General features: G+C 39.6%; 1 protein-coding gene across 2 annotated transcripts; it reads right to left on the bottom strand.

Moving 5' to 3' along the window:
* Positions 1 to 101: 101 nt before the first annotated feature.
* aifm1 (apoptosis inducing factor mitochondrion associated 1) lies at positions 102 to 13,610 on the bottom strand. Of its 2 annotated transcripts, none has more exons than XM_085420116.1 (18): positions 13,228 to 13,610; positions 12,274 to 12,404; positions 10,448 to 10,558; positions 10,308 to 10,332; positions 9,788 to 9,895; positions 9,170 to 9,291; positions 8,936 to 9,066; positions 7,616 to 7,706; positions 7,343 to 7,427; positions 7,192 to 7,268; positions 6,812 to 6,920; positions 6,597 to 6,704; positions 6,420 to 6,508; positions 6,189 to 6,329; positions 5,538 to 5,680; positions 911 to 1,035; positions 624 to 811; positions 102 to 540 (listed from the first exon to the last, which is right to left on the bottom strand). In XM_085420116.1, the coding sequence occupies exons 1-18, from the start codon at positions 13,313 to 13,315 to the stop codon at positions 469 to 471; spliced, it is 1,944 nt and encodes a 647-aa protein (XP_085276242.1). In that variant the 5' UTR covers positions 13,316 to 13,610; the 3' UTR covers positions 102 to 468. The 2 variants fall into 2 exon arrangements, with proteins under 2 accessions (XP_085276242.1, XP_085276241.1); XM_085420115.1 differs by having other exon boundaries at positions 10,308 to 10,331; positions 10,438 to 10,558; positions 13,228 to 13,608.
* Positions 13,611 to 19,729: the final 6,119 nt, after the last annotated feature.

The following is a 19,729-nucleotide window of genomic DNA, read 5'->3' as shown; positions in this document are numbered from 1 at the left end:
GACTTAAACTACCGTCAAAACAATCAAAGCTCCGAATGGAGGTAAACTTCTCGGTTGTCAGTGTCATTTTTCTAAAAGCACAACTGAAAATACAGAGATGAGTGATTTAAAAATAGCTTTTATTGCAGCTTTTTTTTTTCTCCTCTGAACAAGCTGCTTTGATCACACCGACGGAAACGATGACCCATGTGCAACATTTGCAGCCTGGTGGGGGGGAATGCAGATAAGCAATCACGCGAGTTTGGTGACAGCAGAAAGATAACACAGAGACTTCTCCTAAAAGGAGGAAAAACAAGCGCAACAGATATAAATTCCAAATATGAAAATATTTCACCAACATAATTTACATTGATCCTCATTTGGTAAGTGTGACCAGTTGTGTCTTAGAGAATGTGGCAATGAGTCCCAGAGTTCAGCTGTCACATGAAGCCCCACTCCCTCCCGTGCACGTTTGTCGTCCCCACAGTCTTAATCCTCGTGGATGTTGAACAGCTTGGCCACTTCGTTCAGATCTGCATGCTCTTCTCCATCCTTGATGATCTACGAATAACAGAAATAAGCAATTACAACAACCGAACTGATATTTTGCTCTTGATGACACAAAGCAAAACGGCAGCACTTACCTTCCTTGCAACGGGCATTCTGTTAAACACGTTCCACAGGATAATTCCCACCACCACTTTGTCTCTTAGGTAGAAGATGACTCCTTTGCCATAGTCGTCTTTGTTCTCCACGACAGGAGCAGGTGTCACAGAGGCCACCGCGCTGGTGGCTGTGTCCTCCGTTTCACTTTCTGAGCGGATCCCAGTTCCTGCCGCAGATTTGAGAACACAGACTGTCTGACCCTTTGTCCTCAAAAATCTTTTTTTGTTTCTCTCTTTGCTTGAAGGAAAAGGTTGACTGCTCCTACCTGACTCTTCTGTAGCAGCTTTAGGCGTATCCTTGGCAGTGGCTTTAGCAAACACGCCTACTGTTGGTAGGCTGCTGTCAACAATCCCGATAGCCTCGTAGCCTACATCAGGACCCAGATCACTCCTGTAAGAAGGTACACGTGATTTACTGCAGTACCACATGTAGTTGAGAACAAAGTCAGGAATCATGCATAACATTTAGTAATTCTTTGCACAAAATGTCTCATGTGTTTTCAAAGTGGGGCTTGAAAGATTTCAAGTTTAAAACTGATCTGATATCCGATTCTACAAGCATGTAGATTAAATACATAATTAAATACAAAATGTTAAACCAGGTCATGTTTGGAAGTGAGAGGGGCAGTGTTGGCAAAAGTACAGACACTCTGTACTTAAGTAGAAGTACAAATATTACTGTTAGAAAATACTCTAGTACTGTAAGAAAGTTTGACTTTTTTACTCAAGTAAAAGTAAAAAAGTACAAGCTCAAAGTAAGAAAGTAAAAGGTAGCTCTTTGGAGGATGTTTCTATTTTTGTGCAAAGCTGATTGAACCTTGTGCTATATTAACAAAATGATAAAATAATATCAGTAGATGGAAATAAAAACCTTTAGTCTATTTTCTTCTAATTGTGCTCAGCTTGAATCTGAAGAAAAAGAAGGAAAATAAAAATATACATCTATTTTCTGTTGCCTTCATTGTAGAGGGTGACTGTCTGTAAATAGGAATATGTGTACAGTCATGAGTTAAAGTGGGATTCAGCAGGTGGGGGAACACTAAAATTGGCTGTAGTGGCCAATTTTGTGGGGAAAAGAATCATAACTCATCATCATAACTCTAATATAATTTCTACTGAGAACTCCAGTCCTTAAACTAGCAGCAAGTCTAAATCAGTTTAATTTTCAGCATGTTTCACAATATGAAAATACATATTGTCACATGTAGAGACCCAGTATCTTCTTAAAACCTACTGAGCAGTACTTTCCTTTAAATCTAACCTCTCTTCTTCCTCTCCTGTCCTGTCTTTCTTATCTTTCACCATCCCTGAGTGAAGTTAGACCTTTCTTTTCTCTCCCTGTGAAATACAGCAGCTGAACCTTTAGCTAGCAACACACTGTGCGACAAACTGCACACAAATAGTTTGTGTGTTTACTGATTTTTGTTGAACTGCATTTGAAATGACCTGACACTTAAAAAAATGTCACTCCCTTTATGCTCGCTCCTCTTCTACAGGGCTAGCTAGATGCTGAAGTACCGCAACACATGGACATGTGCAGTCATTGGTGTTGTGGCAAAAACAAAAGCCACCGTTCCACTTTCAACCCCTGACCTTGGCACACGCCATCTCTTTTTATGCAACATCCTCTGGTGATTAATCAACAAACAGGACTGCCTTTCATGTGATTCTGTTTAGGCTCAAATCAGTTTGATGTTTGGACGCTGGCAGTACCAAAATAGTAACTTACCCCCAAATGCATTAAACCAAAAGTAACACGTCTCTTTTGAAATGTAAAGAGTAGAAATTACAGATTTTCATTTAGAAATGTAGGGAGAAACCTAAAGTAGATACCTGAAAATTGTATTTAAGTATTTAACTTAAATGGATTTAACTTCCCACGTCTGGGGGGGGGGGAATGATTCAATATTAGTATGTGTAAAAGTGTAGCCCTGCCTGCCTGCCTGCAGTATCTGGTATGACTCTCTTGTGAAGAAATAACAGCAACAAAATGTTTACAAAAATTGTTGATTGGTCCATGACATCGGCTTGGAGGAATTTTCGCCCATTCTTCCGTAAAGAACAGCTTCTATTCTGGGATGTCGGTAGATTTCCTTACACGAACTGCTGCCTTCCTCCATCATTTCTGGTGGATTAATGTCAGAATTGTAACTCAGCCATACAAAGCTTTATTACTCTCCAACTATTCTTGGTACAATAACTTGTGTGCTCCGTGTCGTCATTTGGATGCGTGACCCACTTTCAGCTGAGATTCGGTTCACAGGCAGATCTCCTGACCCTTTGCCTTCAGAATTTCCCAGAAGAATACAGAATTCATTGCTCTGATGGAAAGCCGTTCTGGCACAGTCCCAAGCCATGATGGGCATTATGGTGCAAAGCAGCGTTTCCCTTCCTCCAGAAGCAAGCTTGTTTAAACCTCCAAGCTTTATTTTGGTCTGATACAAGCATTTCGAACAGCCTTCTGACTTGTCCTTGTGATCTTTAAGCAATGCTTATGCTATTGCCTCACTCCCACAGATATTCAAGGAAAATAATTATTTACAAATATAAAAGAAGAAGCCCTCTCACATCTGACTGCTATCTCACTGTCTGGCAGTTTAACTGTAATTTAACACTCACATTAACCGATGTTCCTTAAAGTTCACATCGCCCCTCCCTCCTCAGATATGCTACAATAGACAATTTCTCTCAATAATTAATTGTCATTGTCTGATTTGTTAATTCAGCTTTTTCTTTTTCCTTTTTTTAAAATCTACTGTTAAAATTTGTGCTAAAATCTGGTCAAGTTTTAGAGAATATATGTAGAAAACTAAAGGGTAGACAAACTTTGGAGCACCACTGTATAATTAAACTAGACAGTCATTTTGTGCCAAGAAGTGTCACCTAGGATTTCTATGCCAAGAACATTTTCCTCACATCTCTGTTGGAAGTAGTTCTGCTGAAGTGAAACAAATGCCAGCTTTTTAAAACTTTACTGTCAAAACAGCTTCCTGAACACTGTGTGTATGCTTATATACCTCAGACAGCTCCCATGTGAAACACAAGCACTGCTGAGGGCTGTAATCTTCAGTGACAAACCCCCACCGCTGCTGCCTGATGAGTTTTAAGACCTGAAGTGATGTCAGAGTCACCTGACCTTGACAAATTGAAAGGTTGCACAGAGAGCTTGTACAAAACTGCAGAGCCGGCCAGAACTATGCTTCGTTGATATTTATAGGGAATCTGTTGGTACATCTCTTTATATTTTACATGCAGCATTTGAGCATAAACAGATGAACTTTTCAAAAGTTACTGACTATACTTTATAATTATATAAATATGAAGGACTAGTTAATGGAGCTGTGGTAGTTGGACAAATGTTCCTGTGTACTTTTTCTTGGACTGCAGTGAACCCATGTTTCAACAGTGTGTCACATTTCACCAGCTGCTAGCAACATGTATTCACAACATTCATTTGGGTCCTGAGAGTTGCATTCCACACTGTACTTACATTTTTGGTAACTCCCTTAATATCTGGAGTCCTACTGTGATCTTATTTATAATGTCTAACATATGCATGTCCAAGGTCATAAAGTTTTATTGTTTTTAAGCTTTAAGTCAAATATTTAACCTTGTTAACCAGTCCGTGTGCTTTTTCATACATGAGAAAAAGTACACAGTCATCGAGTCGAAAGTTTTACCTATTAGGAAATAATAAAGCAATTACAAGTCTTACTTACGAGGTTCTAAAATGATTTAAATACAACCTCAGATGAAAACGAATCAATCACATGTTACACCATGTGATTGATTAGCAAAGAAATCTGCCAAAAGCACCATGTAAAAAGCTAAACAAGCTTAACGCGCTTGATTAATCAGAAAGTGTGAGCCCCTCTGTAAAGGCACAGGTTTTAGCGTTACACGATGGCAAGGAGAAGAGACATCAGCAGTGATCTCAGTGAACAATCGTTGTTGTCCACAGGTAACCAAAGGAATCAATGCCATCACCATTAGCAACATACTGGAAGCTGCCTGATGACGTGGGCAAGCTGAATGTTTTTTTCCCCCATTGTGCCTTTCATCGTTTCATTTTAGCTCAGTTTAAGGATTTTCTGCTCGTTGTTTTACCACGTGTGTCACAGTAAAACAGACAATGAAGCATAGGAGAGAAAAGTTAAGTGAAGACAATGTTGCCTTCATTATATTCTGTAAGTATAATAAAAGCACCACGTCTAAATCTGTCAAAATGCTGTTTGTGGTGACAGTTTCAGTTTTAAACAGGGAGCCATTGCCCAAAGTGCTCCAGAAACTGTTGATGTTGTTTCTTATGCGCTCTGTGACCTTGTCTCCCTTGACCTGCTGGAACAGTACCCTGTTTTGATCAAGACCTCCTGATTTATAATTTAAGCACTGGTTTTTTCTCATCTGTGTAAGAGAGTTCAGTGGGGTGCATCAGCACACATATATACACACACACACATATATGCATGCATAGTTAGTGAGGCAAGTATAAAGCATTTTATTGCAAGATGGTATTATTTATTTTTTATCGAATTCTGATGAACAGAGATGACTCTTCAGGGGTTTAAAGTCTCTCTCGGGATGGATTTAATGTCCCCTAAAGACATTTTAATGGTTAATGGTTTTCAACTTCAAAGGAATCATGTATGTTGATCTGACCTCTAAAAGGATTACATCGGAGTCCCTTGCACCACTGCACATGCTCTCTGATTTAAATGCATTCAGTGCAATCAAAAATTAAGACTGTTCTCGCCTTCACAAACTCTTTCCTTCATTTCCATTTAAAAGAAGTTTTCATGGTTTGCATCCACAGGTCTCATTTGGGGAGGGGTGAGAAAAAAAAAGACTTTATAGCCCATAGTAAGTAGAAGTAGTAAAAAGTATGATACCTACCAGAACATGGACTGATGCCAGTAGGGTTTGCTGGCTCCCGTCATGTTCTCTCCAGCTAGTCTACCACTCACAACAGCGTGATCGTGGTGCTCCACACGTCTGCGACCCAGTCTGATGTCATAGAAACACGCAGCATCTCCTGCCTACATCAACAAGAATCGATTGGGAACATGCAGTATGGCTTAGATTATGCAGTTTTTATTTCATGTTAACAGGAAATGACAATATTTTCCTAAAACACAACATTACATTCAAAATAGGACATTGGCATTACACTACAATTTTAATTACACTGTTTTATATTAGGACTAAGACTTGATTGAGCCTGAAGAGGGCGCTTTAATCAAAAAGAAGTGCACAATCATCATTGTGCATCGGTTGGTCAAAATGTGGTGGTTTTGGTTAAAACAAGCGATAACAATTATTCCTGTGTCCAAAATGATCAGTGAAACTAGAGGTATGAGCACAATGGGATAATAATTAAGTTAAGACTTTCCCACAGGTTTGAAATTTCTACAAAAGTACTCAGCATTTTCTAGGATTTTATAGGCAAACCAGCAAAGCACAGCACAGGAACTTTTAAAGAGGGATTTTTAATCACAGCTCTTCAGGATCTTGTTAGCAGAAAACATCGTATGAACATTAACTTACCACCCAAATATTGGACCTCGCTTGCAGCTCTGCGTTTACCCGGTAGCCACCAAAGTCAGAGTCCACCTCCAGACCTCCTGAATTAGCAAGGTCAACATTTGGCTCTAGGCCAACAGCTGTAACAATGTGATCAGTTTTCACCTACAAAAATAAAACGATAGATAATAAGCAGCTTATAAATAAATTCAATGTCCTGATTCTGTCAGAGTTTGTGTAGAAATCTGAACCTACCAATCTACCATCCTTTAGATGGATTTCTAATTTGTCATCTTTGCAGGTCACAGACTTCACCAAAGCTTCTGAAATAATCTTTACACCCTCTATGAAAACAGGCAAGACATCATAATATAATGAGACACATAAAGAACATTTTTTGTCTTTGGAGACTTATATGAAATAAAGTTGGACCTTTTTTGACTTTTTCTGTTGTCCAGTTGCTCAGATACTCGGGTAGCACTTTTCCCATGTTACCCTTCTCAGGGAACATCTGTATCACCTCCAGATCTGACTCAGTAGCTAAAAAGAGAAAGAGGAAGAACAACAACTAAGAAAAGAGTTACTTATGCTGGACATCAGTGTTCTTATCTACTCTGCTAGTTTCTCAGCTCGTCATCTGTTCTTACATCTCCTGCCAAGGGCACAAGCTAGCTCGCTGCCCAAGAAGCCACCTCCAATGATAGTGATGGATTTTACATTCCTCGAGACCTTATCCAGAGATCTGAAGTCCTCAATCTGTGGGAAAAACAAAAAACAAAAACTGAATTTAGAGCAACAGTCAGATTTTTTTATGTAACACACAGTAAGACTTCTGTCTGGAAAATCTCAATGCTTGTAATGATCTAAATCAAAAAAGACAAAACTTTTTTATTTTCATTTTAAAATAGTTAATATTTCCTTCGTGGTATGCCTTAACACTCACTCCAACAAGCTGTATATACATACTATCAGCCACAGATGGTTAGAGTGAAACATCTCTACCACCCCCTTGTGGCTACACACTGACCTTGCGGAACAAAGTGGTTCTCCTCATCACTTCCTCTCCTGCTCTTTCAATGACTTGGAGATTTCTTGGCACACCACCTGAGAAAGATAAAATTAGCTTCTACCAGGTTTAAGTGATAAAAACAGACAAGAAATAAAACAAGGGAGTTTACCTGTAGCAATCAAACACTTGTCATATGAAATCTCAGTGTCATCGTCCAGTTTTACTTTGTTTCCTCTCACATCCATGTGAACCACCTATAAAAAAAATAAGTATACCTCATGAATAACTTCTGCTTTCCAGGTTTAGACATCATAACACATAATGCTTGCAAATCGGTCAATATAATTACTTCTGGTCTGAATACTTCACTTTTATTCAGTATAATTTTATTCATATACTGAATAAAATTATGGAGACTGAGGAAAGAAAACCATAAATCTACCTTTTTCCCAGTGAGAACAGCCACTCCTCCATTTTCTACACTATCCAGCTCTTCTGGGTTAATGTAGAATGATGACGGCTGGAAGTAGATGCTAGCAAATAAATACAAAAGTATTAAAATGACTAAACCACTGAAAAAGAAAAAAGCTTCTCAGAAATGTTTATAGAGTACACATTCCGTTTTTTACGACAATACCAGGTGTTTAAAAAAAAAAGTCTATCACCTCTTTGTAGAGAAACTGCAAGATTTGTTTGGTATTAACATTTATTAAAGGGAAACAGCAGTAAAATAGAGACGTTAGTAACAACCAAATGTTATAAGTAAGATCATCAGGGATGTCTCAGTGTTCCTGCAAATTTTAAAGATCAGAATGACTGCATTTCAGACCGAGCAATGTTGAAATAATAAATTATAAGCAGACATTTATAAACAAGCCATGGATACAAGTTTGGTATACAATAGCACAATATTATAACATTATAACTGTTCCAAACATTTTGCTGCACACTGAGCCTAAAGAAGTCTCTTTAGGGTGACAGTGCAGTGCTTAGTAATGTCGCCTCACAGCCAGAAGGTTCTGGGATTGAACATCTAAGCTTGGCAGGGCCTGTCTGTGTGGAGTTTGCATGTTCTCTGCTGTGTGAGTTCTCTCGGGGTACTCCAGCTTCCTCCCAGTCCAAATACAGGCCTGTTAGGTTCACTGGTGAATTCAGTCTGAAGTACGTGTGAATGAAACCTTGACTGGTTCTCTGTGTTAGCGCTGTGATAGACTGGCAACCTGTCTGGGGTTAACCCTGCTTCTCGCCTGAAGTCAGCTAGGATAGACTCCAGCCCCAAGTGGCTAATAAAATGGATGGATGATATGTCGGCAATGTTACATTTGGTAAAGGTCTACTGTACGTTATCATAACTCTCTTATTTATTTGCAATACATGCATCCATCTATTTCCATCTAATATCAGCAACTCATTACTGTGGGTTAAATAATTCATTGTAAAATGTGAATGAGGTTAACCAAGTTCTTTCACTGGTACAGCCTACATTCAATTCTCTCTGTGCTGGATGTTAGACATAAACTGCCTAATACAATCTGCAAAATTAACACCTATTTTTAAGGAAACAAGATATTTTAAGACTTAATTTTGCTTTATTTTTTCCCTTTTTAAAGAACAATGGAAGCCCTGTGTTTAAGTCTGAAGAAGGCACAATAGTGCCAGAGGAAGCTTGAATTTTTCAATAATGTAGCAAGACACGGCCAAGGACAGACAGATGCTGAGACAAAAGAACTGAGAGCACTAAGGTTAAATAGACCAAACACACCTCCTTTCTTTTCCGTTCCATTGTTTGAAGCGCAGAGTTTCTGTCACACTGGGATCATCAGAGAACCACAGCTCTTTAGAAAGAGGAGGTCTCATATATGGAAGGTCTGGCTCATCAGTCACAATTAGTACCTGGCAGTAAAAAAACAAACAAAAAGACTCATATTTACCAAATTCAGGTACAACTAAACAAGTAACAAAGAGAATTCAAAGTGAACATGGGGGCTTTACTGACCTTGGCACCGGGGTCTCTGGCTCGAATAGACCGAGCAGCAGCAAAAGAGGCAGTACCTCCACCAATGAGGAGATAGGGGGCATGTGAGGGCAGCTTGAGAGAGGCAGGTGTGAAGCCCACGGCTGATTTTCAGATGGAAGAGGAACAGCAAGCACAATTCAGAGTGAAAGTAAGACAAAAGAGGCTCAGAGTAACTCTGTCGATTCCACTCCCTCACTGGTTTCGTCAGTGCATCTCTGAATGCTATCTTTGTGGCCATTTTATCTGGGGCTGTTTTTAATCTTACTTACATGGCAGCAAATGAGGTATCATTTGCAAAATTCTCAGCTTTTCAATATAGACAGTACGCACAAAAAAAAGAGAGATGATGAAAGTATGACACACGCAAAGAATCTGTTGTAAAACACATCATCTCAATTTAACAAATCCAACAACATATTTTTAACACGTGGAAATTTGCTTTGCCGCCTGCCTGCTTGCACTGACCTGCTTTTGCCAGTTGATGTCATCATTTCTAATACCCAAGCATATAAAGCCTTGCATGCTCTAGATATTTTTTATATTGCTTAACATGCATGGTAGATGAAGAGGGAAAAAAAAAAAAAGTATGCAGACAACCTGGAGGCAGTTCGGTTGTTTCACTGGTGGCTACTGCTTCAGTGCCTGATGCTGGAGGGCTTGGCTCCTGGGATGAAGGAGCTGTTTCAGGTTTTGGCTCAGTGGTGGCTGAGAGCGAACACACAGTTAAAAATAACTTTGAGTAACATTCAGCATATAGAGCAAGAGACAATCTGGTTTGTGGTTCAGCGAGAGATTTAAAACAGTCTCCAATTCAAGTACAGTCTGTAACGCAGTTTGCTTTAAAGCCTCAAAATCTGCTACTTACATGGAAAATAAAGTCAAAGCTAAACCATGCGCTATGGAGTCAGCTGATTAAAAGGCTCTTCTAACACCTTTAAAAACAAATTCCTTTAAAAAGGTGTCACTGCGAACAGCATTTAAGCGCTGCACTTAAGAGGCCTGGAGGAGATCTGTTTAAATGTGTCAAGGTTACAAAGATTTACTTCCTATTAGTTATTAACATAAGTGGAGTTTGATCAGTAACCGACTACACAGACATGGCAAAGAAATCACTCACCTTTTGTCTCAGTGGTTTCTACAGCTAAAGGACAAAAAAAAATCAAAAAGTGAAATTCAGAAATTTCTCAGAGGTTAACAGTAAAGGTGAAAGTTGTCTTATTAACCAATAGTTCCTAAAAGCTGCTCACCGGGAGGCTGGGGCTGGATGGGTGTGACTGATTCTTTTGCAGCTGCTTTTTGTGATCTGGACGAAAGTTCAGTGATACGTGCCTGATATCTTTGCTGGTCTCCTTTCATAGTATGGTACGCCTGTAAAAAACAGATAAATTGACTAAGTTTAGTCACTGACAACTTCAATGATTGCTTCATTTTGTCAAGCTGTCCAATTTTTCCAGTCAGATCTGGTGTCAACGGTTATCTTTCGGTCATGAGCAAACAGGCAGTGGAGGCCTTTAAACTAGGACTGGGTGATATAGCCATTCAACCATTTTCTTAATTACTTGCGCAATCTGGGATATGCTGAGGCAGTGGAGTATATCCCAGCTCACAGAGGGGATCAGGCGAGTTACAACCCAAACAGGTCACCAGTCTATCGCAGAGCTAGCACAGAGACAGACAACTGCACACACACGCGCATACACTCATATCGACACCTACAGCCAAATTAAAAATCACTAAATAACCCAACATGCATGTCTTTGGACTGTGGGAGGAAGCCAGAGTACCCACAGAACCGACACTGGTAGAAAAAACGCAAACTCCACAGAGGAAGGGCCCAGCTGGCTGTCAGAATCTGCTGGAGGTGACAGCAGATCACTCCCATCACGGTTGTTATACAGATTTTTTTTTTTAATCTATCCATATAACTGCTCTGCTATTCAAACAAGCTTAAGTAAAGCCAACAACTAATAATTCATACTCTGAAAGTAAACATTAACTTCATGCATCTGTGAAAACAATCAAAAGGTCTGATTTGCTAAGATGACACGCTACAAAAACATGTTCTTTTAAAAAACACCAGACTGTTGACAAAAACAGTAACTTTTATTTACAGAAAACAAAAGTTGGAGGTCACACTGCGTGACTTAAGTGTTGTAATGTGTTATGTGGGATCAAAACTCATCGACTAAAAATTCAAAGTCTCAGAATAACACAAACTAACAAAGCAGCCATTGCAGCAGTGGTCAAACAACTCCTGTGTTGCGTGAAGTAAAATTACTAATTTTGTTAATGGAATCTGGTGGAGAGTAACAACTTGATTTCTTTTCCAGTGAAAGCTGTACTTTCAGGTGGCTAAAATCCACGTCGCTGTTGACTGTGTCTACAGCAGTACATGGATTTTAGTTTTTACTCCGAGTAACACGGTGACTGTGGATCTGAACCTCATACAGGCTCACTTCAAAGAAACTGAACCATCCCTACTTAACAGAACATAAACCAGCTGCTTTTAACACTGCCTATTAAATAATGTTGCTTTTATATGGGGGTGGCTGTAGCTCAGGAGAGCAGGTCATCTACTGAGCTACAGCCACCCTGTGGAAGGCTGGTGGTTCGATCCCTGGCTCCCCCAGTCTGCATGCCAAAAGACCTTGGGCAATATACTAACCCCAAGTTGCTCTCCAATGCATCCATCTGAATATGGATCAGAGTATGAGTGTGTGTGAATGTTAGCTAGAAAGCACTTAAAGCATAGAAGAAAGTGCTTGTGTGAATGGGTGTGAATGGATGTTAATGGGTGAATGTGGCATGTTGTATGTTGTATGTTTGAGTGTTCCGGGAGAGTAGAAAACCGCTATATAATAATCAGTCCATTTACCATATAAAATACAGAGATATGCAGGCCTTCTAAATATCTTGTATTGGCATTAAGCATAAAAATATAGATTTGTTTTTCTTTTGTCCATATTGCTCAGCCCTTAATGTTCAATTTACAGAAATAAAGCCCAAGAAAAGGGGTGGAAAATCATTGCTCCAATTAATAAATTTGCACACTCTCTCTATGATGATAAACCAAGCTTACTCACATATGCCACGCCACCAATGGAGGCTGCTCCAACCAGGAGGGCATACTTTAGATTATCCCCACCACCCCCTGGCAGCCCACTGGACATGTGAGCTGTGGGTACATGTGTTGGTATTCTGCCATTGTTCAAACCTGAAACAGTAAACCAGCACACACATGATTAAACACTGATTAAAGCTACAGCACTCTTAATTATGTTCACAAACGTTACTAAATCAGGGTTCAGTCCTGCTTCTAATAAAAAGAAATTGCCAAGTAGCTACCCGTTTAATACACGCTTAATACATCTGTGGATGCTGACAGTGGAAAAGGACTGAGTAAATATATGCTCCTGTGCTTGCCCTCATCACACCTCTAGGGTTTAAGAAAGCGCCTTAAATTACTTTTCTATAAAACAAAGACAATGGCAAACCTATCTGACTTGCGTTGCAGGTGTTATTCCACTCTAAGAGTAATAGGTATAACGTGACATATTATTATGAAGATTAATGTACATTCTAGCAATCTACATACTGCACAGGACTGGGCTTATCATTTCTGGGTCATCAGAGACTGCAAGACCCCATGATTCAAATCCAACACTGGGCCCTTGCATACGCTACAAAGCGTAAACGGGCACTGAACATGGTGTAACACCTGTACCAGCACTAGACACGTGAAAAACATGCTTGCTGACGTTATCAGTTAACGTTGGCGCTTCAATCAATGAAATGAGGTGCAGTTTAAGTTAGGTCGTTACTGAAATTCCATCTTGCGTCGTTAACGTTTGCTAATTAGCTGAGTTAGCATTCTAATAACCATCCAAAGGTCACTGAAATTTACGTGCGCTAAGCTAACAGGGCTACCTCCCTTGTGGGTTCATGTTTTGCTGCTGTGTATTATCATGCTACAGGCAGTGCATGATCAAACCGAGGTCAGCTAAAAGGAAGACAAGTTACTGTAACTAGATACTTACCTGCTTTTCTCACATTCTGCCGGCACAGAGTTGATGAAGTTCTAGCCAAAGGAGCGAGCTTTTTCCACACAGTCCTACATTTCAGCATTGTGGCTCAGCTCCCGGTTTACTCGCAGACTTGTCGGATAAAAACACAAGCCGGTTTACCCTTAATTTAATTCCAACAGCCTGCAGACACTGACAACTAGCTGCACAGCACCACACACCAAGGCCAGGGACAGGTCATACGTTTCTGGGGAATGATGGGTAATTGTAAAGACGGTAAAGACGCCTAAGATTGGTCGCCCCTAAAAAAGAAGAAGAAAAAGAAAGATGGCGTCGCTCCTGACATGAATGACAGCAACTCTGTTATCGCAAGTAGCAGCTATACTGAACTCTTTCATTCAAGGCTCTTTGGTAATTGCGCGAACCCCCTTCTTGTTCCTTTCTTAAAACAACTGTAGTCAGAGTCTACTGCTGCCCCCTGCATGTCATTTAAAGTAATACTACAGTAAATTGTTAAAAAACTGTTATGAAAAAAGTTATGAAAACAAAAAATGAGGTTGTGTATTCATGCAAAACACATTTAAACATAATAATGAATATTATTTATATATTATTAACGCAGCTAATGACTTAAAGAATTTCAAGAAATAAAAATCTTTTTAAAATAATGTGCTTTAATGAATTTAAATATAGTCCATGTATGAAGGTTTATTGTAAGTTATATAAACAAATCTTTATTGGGTTTTTACTGTCATAATTTATGAGTGGTAGGCTAGATTTCTAATAATCTACAGGGAGTGCAGAATTATTAGGCAAGTTGTATTTTTGAGGAATAATTTTATTATTGAACAACAACCATGTTCTCAATGAACCCAAAACACTCATTAATATCAAAGCTGAATGTTTTTGGAAGTAGTTTTTAGTTTTAGCTATTTTAGGGGGATATCTGTGTGTGCAGGTGACTATTACTGTGCATAATTATTAGGCAACTTAACAAAAAACAAATATATACCCATTTCAATTATTTATTTTTTACCAGTGAAACCAATATAACATCTCCACATTCACAAATATACATTTCTGACATTCAAAAACAAAACAAAAACAAATCAGCGACCAATATAGCCACCTTTCTTTGCAAGGACACTCAAAAGCCTGCCATCCATGGATTCTGTCAGTGTTTTGATCTGTTCACCATCAACATTGCGTGCAGCAGCAACCACAGCCTCCCAGACACTGTTCAGAGAGGTGTACCGTTTTCCCTCCTTGTAAATCTCACATTTGATGATGGACCACAGGTTCTCAATGGGGTTCAGATCAGGTGAACAAGGTGGCCATGTCATTAGTTTTTCTTCTTTTATACCCTTTCTTGCCAGCCACGCTGTGGAGTACTTGGACGCGTGTGATGGAGCATTGTCCTGCATGAAAATCATGTTTTTCTTGAAGGATGCAGACTTCTTCCTGTACCACTGCTTGAAGAAGGTGTCTTCCAGAAACTGGCTGGGAGTTGAGCTTGACTCCATCCTCAACCCGAAAAGGCCCCACAAGCTCATCTTTGATGATACCAGCCCAAACCAGTACTCCACCTCCACCTTGCTGGCGTCTGAGTCGGACTGGAGCTCTCTGCCCTTTACCAATCCAGCCACGGGCCCATCCATCTGGCCCATCAAGACTCACTCTCATTTCATCAGTCCATAAAACCTTAGAAAAATCAGTCTTGAGATATTTCTCGGCCCAGTCTTGACGTTTCAGCTTGTGTGTCTTGTTCAGTGGTGGTCGTCTTTCAGCCTTTCTTACCTTGGCCATGTCTCTGAGTATTGCACACCTTGTGCTTTTGGGCACTCCAGTGATGTTGCAGCTCTGAAATATGGCCAAACTGGTGGCAAGTGGCATCTTGGCAGCTGCACGCTTGACGTTTCTCAGTTCATGGGCAGTTATTTGGCGCCTTGGTTTTTCCACACGCTTCTTGCGACCCTGTTGACTATTTTGAATGAAACGCTTGATTGTTCGATGATCACGCTTCAGAAGCTTTGCAATTTTGAGACTGCTGCATCCCTCTGCAAGATATCTCACTATTTTTGACTTTTCTGAGCCTGTCAAGTCCTTCTTTTGACCCATTTTGCCAAAGGAAAGGACGTTGTCTAATAATTATGCACACCTGATATAGGATGTTGATGTCATTAGACCACACCCCTTCTCATTACAGAGATGCACATCACCTAATATGCTTAATTGGTAGTAGGCTTTTGAGCCTATACAGCTTGGAGTAAGACAGCATGCATGAAGAGGATGATGTGGACAAAATACTCATTTGCCTAATAATTCTGCACTCCCTGTAGTGTTGCCACCATCTGGTGGTTGAATAGAATAGAATAGCCCTTTATTGTCACTGTTCAACGAAATTGTGGGTGCTCCACGCCAACTGTGCCAAAATAAAATATAAATAGTAAGACAGCAGGAATGAATAACAAACAGGAGAAATATGTACAAAAACAAGAGTAAGGTACACATTAGAGAACGAGTTGCGATGTGGAAGTAGTGCAAAGAAAAAGACTGAGGTCTGAATACTGTCTGTGTATGAGTGGCCTGAGCAAAGACTGTTACTCAGATCGGTGGGTGAGTAGGCAGGGGCAGGGGTGGGTGTGAGGAGATAGTGTTTGTTTACAGTCCGAATGGCCCAGGGCAAGAAGCTGTTTGTGAGTCTGGAGGTTTGGGACCTGATTGACCAGAGGGCAGCGGATCAAACAGGTTGTGGGTGGGGTGCAAGGGTTGATGTGTGATAGCCCTGGTTTTCCTGAGACAGGAGGATCTGGCAATGGCCTCCATTTCTGGGCAGTGTTAATTACGGTTCTGGCCTTCCTGTTCTCAGTTGTGGCCCATATGTACCAAACACCCAGGCAGTAGGAGAGCATGCTGAGGAGCAGTGGACGGCCAGCAGCAGCTTCTGGCCAAGGTTGTTCTTCCTCAGGACATGGAGGAAGTGCAGCTGCTGCTGGGCCTTCTTTACCAGGGCGTTGGTGTTGTGGGTCCAGGTGAGTAAAAGGGATTCATTCTGTTTATAGGAATGCTATAGTCAGCCATCAGCTGCATAATGGTGATTTTGAAAGACTTGTCATTTGCACATTTCAAAGCTTGCTGGTAAATTATAAGGCAAGGAAATAACTTTGTGTTGGATAATGAGGATTAATGTACTTCCTTTTTTTGAGAAGAAAAGCTAAATAAGCAATGGTGGGTAGCTCTTTTTACTGGCAGGAGAAGTTACTACTTCCCTGATATAATAAAAGATCATTTAGTAAAAAAAAGCCTCTGAGTTGCTTTGTTTGTATGTATGTGTGTGTATGTAACATAATAAAGTCAGAACATTTCACGCAAATTACAGGCCTTCTAAATATAACTCTGCTACCACAAATACCAATACACAAATGCCAAAAAAAAAAAAAAAAAAAAAAGATATGCTGGTATAACTTAGCTTGCAACATAAAGTGTAATTTCCTAATGTGTAGCATGTTTTTTGATTTGAGATTGCAATTTTCCCCACTTACAATGACCAGTTTAGCTAGGTTGTTTTGCTAGTTTTACACAGGTTGTGATTTGGTGATGCCATGGAAGTGCACATTGAGTGGGATTCTCTTCAGCCCTGATCTTCCTTACCCCCAGAAGCTGCTCTGAGACTTCATTAGAGGAGGAGATGATCCCCTTTTCTGTCATTTCACCTGTTTAAATTCAGGAACACTTTGAAAATGAACCTAACTTGACTCTGGCTTACCTGACTGAAAAGGAAACTCTTAAAAGTCCCAGATGCATTTTCCTGCATCAGTTTAATATGATGGACACTTTTTTGAGGAGTTCACAGCTGTTTGTGAAGCTTTGTGATAGCCTTATTTGTGTCATTTTAATTTAGGATATATTTCAATATGATATCAATAGATTTGATAGTGAATTGAAAGTTCCCTTTGGCTTCATGTGCTCAGAGTGTCTGGTTCTCTTTTAAACTCCTCCTGCTTAACACTCTGGTCCTAGGTGTGAATATTATTGTTGCATTTTCTTATATCCTCTTCTTCAAGCCCCAGATAATGATTCTAGGTGTAAATCCCAACAAGCTTTGCCCACGTAATCTAACAGGAGAGGCACTCAGTGAGTGAATATCAGATCGAAATAAATCTATGAAAACACAGGGAGGAAACACTTCATCTCAGGCTCATGTGACAATCACAGCCACAGAGGAGTTTTAAATTTAAATGTATTCTTGTAAAAACACTGATAGACTTCAAAGCTTTATTCCTTTTTAGATCATACCAGCAGGAGTAGAAGCAGACACACACAGGATTATTTATTGACTGATTTTTATTCACTGATGATGGTGAAGATTATTATATATCTTACCTTTGAATCTTCATTTCAAAGGTAAGGAAAGGTAAGGAAAGGATGAAGAAGAAGAGACAGAGGGAGAATGAAGGTAGAGTAGAGAGAAGGTGAAGTGGAGGGCCAGGGGAGAGAAGGTGGTAGAGGGACGATGGAGACAGGAGGATGAAAGGAGGGAGAAACAGGAAGTGGATTAAAGGTGGAGTGGTGAAGGTAGAGAAGATAAAGGGAAAGTGGAAAAACGGGAGAGGAAGAGGAAGCTATCGCTCTCCCTGAGTTGAACCACCAGTTTCCTCAAAGTTTGTGTAACTAGTAGATGTTTTTTTCTTTTGGAAGCAGCTCTTGTTCTTGACTGTCTTCTCCTGTTCGTTTGTCTTCTTTTTCGCCTGCTTCTTCTTCTTCTTCTTCTTTCCCCATCCTTCTGTGACAGTTCAGTGTCTACCATCTATCTTTATAACAATTAATTTTGCAGTCCCCTTGTCTTCTCTTCCAGTGCTTTCTGGACTTCCAACAATTCCTTCTTTGCATCGTGAATTTCTTTTTTTGCCTTCTGCGTTGCCCTTTTCTCTTTCTTTAGCACTCTCTGGACTTCCAACAAGTCTTTATGTTTTCAAGTTTCTTCTCTGTTTTGTGTATTTTTGCTTTTCTCCTCTTTCAGTGATTTTCAACTTTGTTCTTAATCCTCAGCTTATCCAACTCCTCTTTGTAGGATGCTGTGAATTTGCTGAGTTTGTCACCTTGTTCTCCTCCAGATTACTGGTTGGTGTTTTGGCCTGCAGACTTTAATGGTCTGTGCACTCTAAGAAATGACACACTGATGTTGGTAGCATTATGTAAATGTTTTATGTTAAAACTAATGCCACCAATTGATTTTTAACTTTAAACACAAGTATGTTGTTTTGAATTTAATTAACAACATAAGATTTCAATACAACAAAATGCAGTAAATTAAATCCAACGTAAAAAGTTCATTTAAAATGAAGAGCACTTTAATTTAAAGAGGATTGTCCTAATAGGCTCTCCATACTTCTAAGTTTGCACATGTGCAGTGTGGAAGTTTGATCATCCGCCATTTTCAACTGAGACTTGCATATGCTTAGTATCCTGGATAGAATCCATCGCCATCTGAGGATTATTTGGTAAGTACAACAATTTAAGGATGACAAATTTGATTAATGTATACTAACTGATAAACATCTGACACTTTCGGGAATACTTTTGCATTTTTTTTAAACAAATGATGCCTGGTAAATTTTTTAACACTCTAGTTTGTATACCTCTCTCACGTGTTAGAAGTATGAAGACATTTAACAAATATTGTTGAACCTGCTTCGGTGTAATTTTCCAAAATCTTTTGCGATTCCTGTTAAGGTGAGACTTGCCTACTAAGACCGACAGTTTTAAAATTACTCCCAACATCTACCGCACCTGCTCCCTGACATCAGTAATGACCACCGGGAGCGCCAGCGATCCTGTAGTTTGAAGAATGAAATGAATGTATAGTGTATTTTAGAAATGTGCCTCAATTAACTTGCTACATTGTTTGAAAGAATTCGACTCCATGTTGATTTCTGGTTTAGTGTCAAACGCAGGGATTTAAGCGATTAACATTTTGATTTGTAAAGTATAAGACATGCGTTCATCTGTTGTCATTGAAGTGCAGAATAATGTGTAATACTGTTATATATAATCCATTTAACTCCTTGTATCAGTTTCCATTGGCTATCATCGCTACCGAAGACAGGAAATCATCAAAGACATGCCATTCATTGCAGAGGTCAAAAACAGATGGCCTGCCCTGTTTTCAGAGACTGAGGTAATTCTTACTAACTTTGTTATTGGAAGTCATTTTCATAAGAACTTGTATTTGAAGAACAAAGTACTGTAAATTGTTAATTTTAAAAGATACAAAATGTTTGACTGAAAGTTGTAACATTCTTGCATGTGGCCTCTAATCAAATTAATAGAGAATACTCTCTAGTTGTAATTTTTAATATGTTTCAGGTTGTTGCGGAGTTCGCCCGCATCACCATGGTCCCTTTGTTGTCGACTTTCATGGCCAAGCTGGACCACTACGCTGACCACCTTAGAGTGTTCAAAAAGAAGGGGGGAACAGCTAAACGCAATATCAACTTAATCATGGCAGCCATGGATA

This window comes from Rhamphochromis longiceps, linkage group LG10, assembly GCF_057381845.1.
Source record: "Rhamphochromis longiceps isolate RC_006_pf linkage group LG10, R_longiceps_female_GT1.1, whole genome shotgun sequence".
NCBI classification, from domain to species: Eukaryota; Metazoa; Chordata; class Actinopteri; order Cichliformes; family Cichlidae; genus Rhamphochromis; species Rhamphochromis longiceps.
The sequence above is the reverse complement of the archived record's forward strand: the minus strand, read 5'-3'. Positions and strand labels throughout refer to the sequence as shown.

Bases quoted from the DNA above. Each gene is read 5' to 3' on its own strand.
- aifm1 (XM_085420115.1), bottom strand. From the start codon at position 13,315: ATGCTGAAATGTAGGACTGTGTGGAAAAAGCTCGCTCCTTTGGCTAGA. The intron at 6,705-6,811 runs GTAAGAACAGAT...TTCTCTTTTTAG, and splicing joins TTGTGCCCTTGGCAGGAGAT to CTACTGAGTCAGATCTGGAG. The intron at 812-910 runs GTAGGAGCAGTC...AATCTGCGGCAG, and splicing joins AGCTGCTACAGAAGAGTCAG to GAACTGGGATCCGCTCAGAA.